This window comes from Rutilus rutilus (assembly GCF_951802725.1).
Source record: "Rutilus rutilus genome assembly, chromosome: 19".
Lineage (NCBI taxonomy): Eukaryota > Metazoa > Chordata > Actinopteri > Cypriniformes > Leuciscidae > Rutilus > Rutilus rutilus.
The window spans coordinates 5704137-5715057 of NC_140232.1; the positions used below are offsets into that span (position 1 = coordinate 5704137).

Consider the following 10921-nt stretch of genomic DNA (forward strand, 5'->3'; position numbering starts at 1 on the left):
ATCATTTTATAGTGAAAATTAAAACTCCTCTCAGAGTTGAAATATAAACATGAAATTTGAATTCAGAGTTGAATTCAGGTGCTCCTCACATGAGGTGTGTGTGTGTGTGTGTGTGTGATAGATGCCCTGACTGTAGTGGGGTCAGACAGGGATCATGATCTGCAGAGGCGGAACATTATCTCCTCATGTTCTCAGGTTCAGAGGCCCAAAGGTCACATGGCCTCATAATGCTGGGTCACTTTACTCCATTTCTAACACTCAATTAGAGAGAACCTAACATCTTCACACACACACACACACACACACACACCACACAATGAGTCATATGCACACTTGATTTTCTCTCTCACACACACACACACACACACACACACACACACACACACACACACACACACACACACACACACACACACACACACACACACACCTCTATCTCACAATCAGCACTTTATATCACTTTCACCTAGTTATGCAAAAATCTTCACTGAACAAAAGCTTACCTTTTGGATATCTCACCCAAAAAATGAAAGATATTTTGAAGAATGATTCAACTGTTTTTGTCCATATAATGAAAGTCAGTGGGGTCCAAAAAATATGACACTGGACTGCTGAGGCATTTTCTATATATCTTCTGTTGTGTTCTGCAGAAATAGGAAGGTTATACAGGTTTGGAAATACATGAAGGCGAAATGTGAATAAAGTACACTTTAGCATTGCTTGTTACGGAAATAATATACTTAAGTACAACTTAAGTATGTCTGTATTTTCTTTGGTTAAGGATGGTTTAATATGGTTAAAGTGTACTGTCAAATGAAAGGTATTTATGATAAACTCAAATATTACTTTAATGTCATTTTTATTGAAACGTGTGTGTCTGAAGGCTCACTAAAATTAAAACTTTAAATTAGCCATTGGTCAGCAAGGTGCAGGCAGATGATGAAGAAGCAGAAGATGATGATTCAAGACGTCTTGAATCAGACACAACTAACACAGATGCTAACGTGAACGAGACCGGACACACACTGAGTGAAGGTGACGAACTTAAACACACATGCTGATGAATTTAATGACAAACTACTGCGATGAATGAACGAACAAGGGAAACGTGACTGAAGAGAAACAAACTAAAAGTCCATGAAAGTGAAACTAACTGAACATAAACGTGACACCGTTATTAAAAAGTACACTTAAGTGGCCTATTTCATTCATGTTTCAGTCATGTTTTACTGAAAATGATTTAAGGGAATTATTATTATTTTTTTTTACTTCATCAGAATGCCTGGTGTGAAACTCTGTAAAGGTTTTGGCACTTGCAGTGTGAAAACACACACACACAAAAAATATATATATTTGTCTAGGAAAAAAATAGAAATTTTATTAGAAATGAATGGGAGACTAATTTAATTTAGTGGAAGCGTTTGTTACTCCGCCCAAACATATTCTTACTGAAAGACACACAGCTTGTTTAGATTTATGGCTTTGATTTTCTCACATTTTTAGAGTAAATTTCATATAAAATAGTCTTTTTGTGCATTTTTCATAATTATAAACTTCTATGACCTTTTTTTGTTTCACTTTTGTAACTTTTTTCAGCAACAATCTGTCTTTACATAGAGACGAAACTGAAGTCTGTGCGCTAAAGCATTCATTTTGAAATAAACATTCAGTATAAGTGCACTTCTTTTTCACACGGGTAAATGGGGATCATTTTAGGTGAACTCTTCCTTTAAGTGCGTAGTATCCTATTTTGTGGGTCTCAAGTTTAATTCCTAGGGTACAGACTTGCTGAAGTCTATATACCTTGAAATTGCTTTGGATTCAAGCATGTGGAAAAACGGCTAAATCTAATGTCGACTGGTACACTGGTTGTTCATAGACAGTGTCTGGTGAGCCATAAAGTGGCCACAACCAGCGGGGGAAGCGACTATGACATTTTCCTTTAAAATCACACTTGCATACTCTCACACCCACTTGCATTCAAACATACAAACAAGTGTACACACACTCACATTGATGTTTCCAGGATGTGGTGCTCTGCTGTGTGCATGGACGGGGTTTCCCTTCTCACCACGACTGCATTTCCGCCAGTGCACTCTGATAGAGGAAGAAATGTAGATATTAAACGGGTATTGTGGCTGATCTGCTTTTGTTCTACAACTTATTTTTAATTGGCTGGAGGCTCAAAGTACATTATTTATTTAATAAATCTCTCAATTACTCATAGACTTCATCTAGTTTTACAAAGATATCACCCGTTGCAATTCAAGCAATTAAAGATCCTCCAAATGCAGAACTTTACATTTTTCAGTCTTGGACGCAGTTCGTTGGCGCTTTATTCCAAATTGTGATTTCACATTTGCTTTTAGGAATGTGATTATTGCCGGATTTGGAGAAGTGATATTGTCATAGCAGCCGGAGTTACGTCTGGTATTTATCTGGTTGTCCTGCCAAAACGCTCTCTCTCATGTTGCCACCTCCAGCACTGTGACAGGCTGTGTGTTTTATTTCGAGATGAGACGCTTGCAGTGATTCACAGCCCACCAAGGCCCTGAGACACGTGCGCCATTGCAAGATTCTCCGTTAAACACGTTCGTTTACCGTTTGTAACAACTACATTGAAATGTTTAGCCCGAGTGGCTCAGTCGCAGAAAACCTGTGATAAGTGCCGACAGGAATTAAAGGCACACATGATACAGGCATCCGTATAAAGGCCATTATAATGCCAAACAACTTTTCTCTATGATGTTTCTTTATTTATAAATATGTATCTATCTATTTATTTATTTATAGGAAATATGAAACAAATAAAAAGTAATAACAATACTAATGTTTGTCTTGATTGATTGATTTATGTACAGCAAAAAGGAAACCAATAAAAAGCAATAACAACAAAAAATGTATTGATTTATTTATGTACAGCAAAAAAGAAACAAAAAACAGTAACAACAACAATAATAATAATTAAAGCTGCAAGCAGCATTTATCGGGGTTCAAGCTATTAAGGCCTTTAAGGGTTTTTAAGCACAAAAGCATCAAAAGTTATCAGGTTTTATTTAGCAAGCATGTAACCACTGACATAATAGATGGAAAAGACCATTTACAGCCAATACAGGTAATGTACCATAGGAAATATATGGTTTTAAAGCTTTTTAACAGTTAATGCGCCACCTATGGTCCGATCTCCATAAAATTTGGCATGCTTGTTAATGATGTTATGTCACATATGCTCACCAATTTTCGTGAAGTTCTGAGTTTTCATTTAGGATTTATAGGATTTTGAATGTATTTTGCCACGCCCATTTTATAAATGACCCTATTACAGCCATCCAAATGCAAAAGTTCAACTTTTTTTCGATAATTATTGATCTAGAGAGTCCAGAGAATTGTCCTAGACTGGTTTGGTTCCGATCGGGCAAAAAACCTAGGACTAGTTCGCAAAAGTAGGTTTTTAACATGTTTACGAATATTTAATGAACGGTTTGATTTACAGCAATGGTTCTTGAGGCAAAGTTGTTCAGCATGAGCAGATCTATCAAATGATATGCATATTGTGTGGATGAGTGTAACACCACGTGATTACAGAGCCATAAAACTCGTTAGCGCCAACTAGTGGCCGATTTCTTTCAAAATTCTTACAGACCTCTAGGGCCATGAGATGAACATGCCCATCGAGTTTCGTTCCGATCGGCCTCCGTTAACCTTGTCTAATAGGTGCTCAACTTTATTGGCCAATGGCGGCCATGTTTTTTGAGATACACCAATGTCCTCATAGACATACATGGCACCTTGGACCAAGACACTGCATACCAATTTTCAAGTCAATCGGACTAATGGTCAGGTGGTTATAGCCCTTTTCATGTTTTTTTCATGTTATAGCGCCACCTAGTGCTCAATCGTCGCGATTTTTTTACCGTGACCCCAGACTGAACCCATACACATGTGTACCGAGTTTGGTTAAGCTATCTCATTTACTTTTTGAGTTATATCCATTTTAGTAAAATAGGCTCCGCCCACAACGTTCATTTTATGCCCCCTAGCGACCATGAATCGAAATTTCGACTTTTTTTCGTTAATTATTGATCTTCAGACTCCAGAGAACATTTCTGCACTGGTTTGGTTCCGATCGGACAAAAAACCTAGGACTAGTTAGCAAAAGTAGGTTTTTGACAAAATTCAAAATGGCGGAAAATCTATCATGACGGAAATGAAATCGGAGATATACGTTTTGTTCGTCAGGCGTCCAGCTTTCCAATGATATAAGACACTTGAGTCTACGACATACGGTCTAGGAGTTATGAGCAGTTTCGCGCTTTTGGTCGCTATAGCGCCACCTATGGGCCAATCGGGGTCATAATCTCTGAACCTCTCCTCGATTTTTGTACTACCATCTGGCAAAGTTTCAATGCTCTAGCCCTTACGGTTTGGGCTGCACGATGCGTTTTACGGCAGAAGAATAATAATAATAATAATAATTAAAGCTGCAAGCAGCATTTATCGGGGTTCAAGCAGTTAAGGCCTTTAAGCACAAAAGCATCAAAAGTGATTAAGTTTTATTTAGCAAGCATGTAACTACTGACATAATAGATGGAAAAGACCATTTACAGGAAATACCATAGGAAATATATGGTTTTAAAGCTTTTTAGCAGTTATAGCGCCACCTATGGTCCGATCTCCATAAAAATTGGCATGCTTGTTAATGATGTTATGTCACATATGCTCACCAATTTTTGTGAAGTTCTGAGTTTTCATTTAGGATTTATAGGCTTTTTAGTGTTTTTTTGCCACGCCCCTTTTCTAAATGACCCTATTACAGCCATCTACATGCAAAAGTTCAACTTTTTTTTGATAATTATTGATCTAGAGTGTCCAGAGAATTGTCCTAGACTGGTCTGGTTTCGATCGGGCGAAAAACCTAGGACTAGTTTGCAAAAGTAGGTTTTTAACATAATTACGAATATTTAATAAACGGTTTAATTGACAGCATTAGTTCTTGAGGCAAAGTTGTTCAGCATGAGCAGATCTATCAGTTGATATGTATTTTGTGACGATAAGTGTAACACCACGTGATTACAGAGCCATAAAACTCGTTAGCGCCAACTAGTGGCCGATTTCTTTCAAAACTCTTACAGACCTCTAGGGCCATGAGTCGAACATGCCCATCGAGTTTCGTTCCGATCGGCCTCCGTTAACCTTGTCTAATAGGTGCTCAAATTTCATTGGTCGATGGCGGCCATGTTTTTCGAGATACGCCAATGTCCTCATAGACATACATGGCACCTTGGACCAAGACACTGCATACCAATTTTCAAGTCAATCGGACTAACGGTCATGTGGTCATAGCCGTTTTCATGTTTTTTTCATGTTATAGCGCCACCTAGTGATCAATCGTCGCGATTTTTTTACTGTGACCCCAGATTGAACTCATACACATGTGCACCAAGTTTGGTGAAGATATCTAATTTCATTCTCGAGTTATAGCCATTTTAGTAAAATAGGCTCCTCCTACAACATTAATTTATCACCCCCTGGCGATCAGGAATCGAAATTTCAACTTTTTTTCGATAATTATTGATATTCAGACTCCAGAGAACATTTCTGCACTGTTTTGGATCCGATTGGACAAAAAACCTAGGACTAGTTTGCAAAAGTAGGTTTTTAACTAAATTCAAAATGGCGGACAATTTACATACCGGAAATGAAATCGGAGATATACGTTTTGACCTTCAGGTGTCCAGCTTTCCAGTGATATAAGACACTTGAGTCTACGTCATACGGTCTAGGAGTTATGAGCAGTTTCGCGCTTTTGGTTGCTATAGCGCCACCTATGGGCCAATTGGGGTCATATTCTCTGAACCTCTCCTCGATTTTTGTACTACCATCTGGCAAAGTTTCAAAGCTCCAGCTCTTACGGTTTGGGCTGCACGATGAGTTTTACGGCAGAAGAAAAATAATAATAATAATAATAATAATAATAATAATAATAATAATAAAAATCAGTACAATTACAATAGGGTTTCAGCACTTCGTGCTTGAACCCCTAATTAAAGCTGCAAGCAGCATTTATCGGGGTTCAAGCATTTAAGGCCTTTAAGCACATAAGCATTTAAGACATTAAGTTTTATTTAGAAAGCTTTTAACCACTGAAATAATAGATGGAAAAGTCCATTTACAGCCAATACAGGCAATTTACCATAGGAAATATATGGTTTTCAAACCATTTTAACAGTTATAGCGCCACCTATGGTCCGATCAACATGAAATTTGGCATGCTTGTTTAGAATATTATGGCACATATGCTCACCAATTTTCGTGAAGTTCTGAGTTTTCGTTTAGGATTTATAAGCTTTTGAGTGCATTTTGCCACGCCCATTTTCTTTATGACCCAATTATAGCCATACGAAAAATTCAAAAGTTCATTTTTTTTTCAATAATTATTGATCTAGAGAGTCCAGAGAATTGTCCTAGACTGGTCTGGTTCCGATCGGGCGAAAAACCAGGGACTAGTTCGCAAAAGTAGGTTTTTAACATATTCGCGAATAATTAATGAACGATTTGATTGACAGCTATGGTTCTTGAGGCAATGTTGTTCAGCATGAGCAGATCTATCAAATGATATGCATTTTGTGACAATAAGTGTAACACCACGTGATTACAGAGCCGTAAAACTCGTTAGCGCCAACTAGTGGCCGATTTCTTTCAAAATTCTTACAGACCTCTAGGGCTATGAGTTGAACATGCCCATCGAGTTTCGTTCCGATCGGCCTCCGTTAACCTTGTCTAATAGGTGCTCAAACTTCATTGGCCGATGGCGGCCATGTTTTTTGAGATACACCAATGTCCTCATAGACATATATGACACCTTGGGCCAAGACACTGCATACCAATTTTCAAGTCAATCGGACTAACGGTCAGGTGGTTAAAGCCTGTTTTATGTTTTTTTCAAGTTATAGCGCCACCATGTGGCCAATCGCCGCGTTTTTTTTACTGTGACCTCAGATTGACCTCTTACACATGTGTACCGAGTTTGGTGAAGATACCTCATTTACTTCTGGAGTTATAGCCATTTTAGTAAAATAGGCCCCTCCCACAACGTACGTTTTGGCGCCCCTTAGCGTCCGTGAATCGAAATTTCAACTTTTTTTCGATAATTATTGATATTCAGACTCCAGAGAACATTTCTGTACTGGTTTGGTTCCGATCGGGCGAAAAACCTAGGACTAGTTCGCAAAAGTAGGTTTTTGGCAAAATTCAAAATGGCGGAAAATCTATCATGGCGGAAATGAAATCGGAGATATACGTTTTGTTCGTCAGGCATCCAGCTTCCCAATGATATAAGACACTTGAGTCTACGACATACGGTCTAGGAGTTCTGAGCAGTTTCGCGCTTTTGGTTGCTGTAGCGCCACCTATGGGCCGATTTGGCTAAGTCCGTGTATCTGAGTAGCGAGCAATACTACTACCATTTGACCAAGTATCACGTCTCTAGGCCTTACGGTTTTGGCTGCACGATGCGTTTTAGGGAAGAATAATAATAATAATTAAAGCTGCAAGCAGCATTTATCGGGGTTCAAGCATTTAAGGCCTTTAAGCACATAAGCATTTAAGACATTAAGTTTTATTTAGAAAGCTTTTAAACACTGAAATAATAGATGGAAAAGTCCATTTACAGCCAATACAGGCAATTTACCATAGGAAATATATAGTTTTCAAACCTTTTTAACAGTTATAGCGCCAGCTATGGTCCGATCAACATGAAATTTGGCATGCTTGTTTAGAATATTATGGCACATATGCTCACCAATTTTCGTGAAGTTCTGAGTTTTCGTTTAGAATTTATAAGCTTTTGAGTACATTTTGCCACACCCATTTTCATTATGACCCAATTATAGCCATACGAAAAATTCAAAAGTTCAACTTTTTTTCGATAATTATTGATCAGGAGAGTCCAGAGAATTTTCCTAGACTGGTCTGGTTCCGATCGGGCGAAAAACCAGGGACTAGTTCGCAAAAGTAGGTTTTTAACATATTCATGAATAATTAATGAACAGTTTGATTGACAGCAATGGTTCTTGAGGCAAAGTTGTTCAGGATGAGGAGATCTATCAAATGATATGCATATTGTGTGGATATTTGTAACACCACGTGATTACAGAGCCGTAAAACTCGTTAGCGCCAACTAGTGGCCGATTTCTTTCAAAATTCTTACAGACCTCTAGGGGCTTGAGCCGAACATGCCCACTGAGTTTCGTTCTGATTGGCCTCCGTTAACCTTGTCTAATAGGTGCTCAAACTTCATTGGCCGATGGCGGCCATGTTTTTTGAGATACACCAATGTCCTCATAGACATACATGGGGCCTTGGACCAAGACACTGCATACCAATTTTCAAGTCAATCGGACTAATGGTCAGGTGGTTATAGCCTGTTTTATCTTTTTTTCATGTTATAGCGCCACCATGTGGCCAATCGCCGCGATTTTTTTACTGTTACCTCAGATTGACCTCTTACATATACGTACCGAGTTTGGTGAAGATACCTCATTTACTTCTGGAGTTATAGCTGTTTTAGTACAATAGGCTCCTCCCACAACATACATTTTGGCGCCCCTTAGCGACCGTGAATCGAAATTTCTACTTTTTTTCGATAATTATTGATATTCAGTCTCCAGAGAACATTTCTGCACTGGTTTGGTTCCGATCGGACGAAAAACCTAGGACTAGTTCGCAAAAGTAGGTTTTTAACAAAATTCAAAATGGCGGAAAAATTTGCATACCGGAAATGAAATCGGAGATATACGTTTTGTTCTTCAAGTATCCAGCTTTCCAATGATATAAGACACTTGAGTCTACGATATACGGTCTAGGAGTTATGAACAGTTTCGCGCTTTTGGTTGCTATAGCGCCACCTATGGGCCAATCGGGGTCATACTCTCTGAACCTCTCCTCGATTTTTGTACTACCATCTGGCAAAGTTTCAAGGTTCCAGCTCTTACGGTTTGGGCTGCACGATGCGTTTTAGCGGAGAAGAAAAATAATAATAAAAATCAGTACAATTACAATAGGGTTTCAGCACTTCGTGCTTGAACCCCTAATAAAAATCAGTACAATTACAATAGGGTTTCAGCACTTCGTGCTTGAACCCCTAATAATAATTTTACTGATTTATTTATGTACAGCAATAAAGACTTAAACAGTAGTAATAATAATGATGATAATAATAGTACAATAAATGTTTTATTGATTTATGTTCGGCAGCAATAATAACAAACTTTTTTATTTTTTATTTACATAAACTAATTATGAAATTATACATTTTAGGAAACTTTTTTTTTATCATGTGGCACATTTACGTGAAAGAAAGACATGAAATAATTTGCATCTTTCTATTCCTGTGTTAATTTTCTTATTGAAACAGGATGTTGGAGTGGGTCGTGTAGAAACGTTTGTCATGCAGACAGTGAGGCAGAAGCACACTTTACAGTCTCGATCACGAGCACTGAGAGGCTTTCCTGCTGTTTTCTAGGTAACTGGGATCCGCAGGCATTCGTTCAGAGGTTTGGTCTGGCTGGCCCAGTGGCTTCTCTTCAGTTTCTCACCCAAAACCACAAGGACTAAAAGAAACCCTCCAACCTGCAACTGAACTTTGACCTCTGGACTACACTCTGTGCCTAGTTCTGATATTGTATCCCATAAAACCACATTGCACATCAGTGTTATATTTAACTGATAAAAGACACGCTGTGTTGTTTCCTCATGTTTGAATTGAAACTTGTAGAAATGTGTTTTGAAGTGATATCACAGACCTTTGAATAAAAGCCATATATCATTTCAAGATTCTGAATGTGAGCAGCATGTCTATGAAATGTTGTGCATATTAATGGAAAAGAAATCGACTATCCCACAAAGTGTGTTTTGAGAACGTCTCTCACTCTCTAGTTCTGTTCCAAAACCTAGTGTGCTGCCTTGCTGCCAGCTGACTGCTTAGGGAACCGCCTTCTAAGGCATCGTAACAATGGAAGTTGTCTAAACTGGCTCCACATAGCAGAAAATATGCAGACGTTGTATCCTTAGGGGTGAAACAGCTTGTCACTGGGGCAATACCCTTAAAGGGAAAACTTTGTACCTTAGTAGAACATTAAAGCCATTGTGTTTTAAGCCAAAAGTATGACATAGCCTTTCAAAGATCTCAAATTGCTAACGTGCAGGAAAACAAGTGCTTGACACATGCGCACTGGAAAGATTCATCCTTGTCCAGTGTCTGCGTTATTTCTCTCCAAAAACTTATGAGTTATAAAAATGTATTTGTACTTGTTTAAATATTATATACATAATCTGCATTGTTCTTTTTCAGGACACTGATTCTGTGATTGGCGTTTCCTCAAAAGGACATGTGATGCCAGCTTAGAGTTTGGGTAAAACAAGGTAGCAATATGATGCCTTCAGGAGAAAAAAAACTTGCAAAAATTGTAACTTTTAAGGGATACAACAACTTGTCACTGGTACAGTACATTACAAGGACAAATGTGCACCTTATCTACCCTTTCAAAAGGGACATCTGTGTACTTTATTTACCCCTAAAAGCAGTGGCGAATCTGAGAGTACCCAACACCCATCCATCAAAGTTAGTGTTTTATTCACATTTAAACTTTGATCAGCGAACATAAACAGAAGCTCAACCGAACCTGTTTGACAAAACAACAACCGAACAAACCAATTGCAGAAGCTCAAACGAGCTGCGTAACATGAGAATGAACCTCATTGGTTCTTGCAGAAGCTCAAACATGATGCGTAACATGAGAATGAACCTCATTGGTTCTTCCAGAAGCTCAAACGTGCTGCGTAACACGAGAATGAACCTCATTGGTTCTTGCAGACGCTCAAAGGTGATGCGCAACACAAGAATGAACCTCACTGGTTCTTG

At 38.4% G+C, this 10921-nt stretch overlaps 1 protein-coding gene across 1 annotated transcript in view; it reads left to right on the forward strand.

The window, feature by feature from the left end:
• pebp4 (phosphatidylethanolamine binding protein 4) overlaps nt 1–9836 on the forward strand; it is a 142341-nt gene extending 132505 nt beyond the window's left edge. Inside the window, exon 7 of the mRNA XM_084388398.1 lies at nt 9524–9836. Coding sequence (XP_084244524.1) covers nt 9524–9615 — 92 coding nt within the window. The 3' untranslated portion in view covers nt 9616–9836. The remainder of the gene's footprint in view (nt 1–9523) is intronic.
• The last annotated feature ends 1085 nt before the right edge of the window (nt 9837–10921 follow it).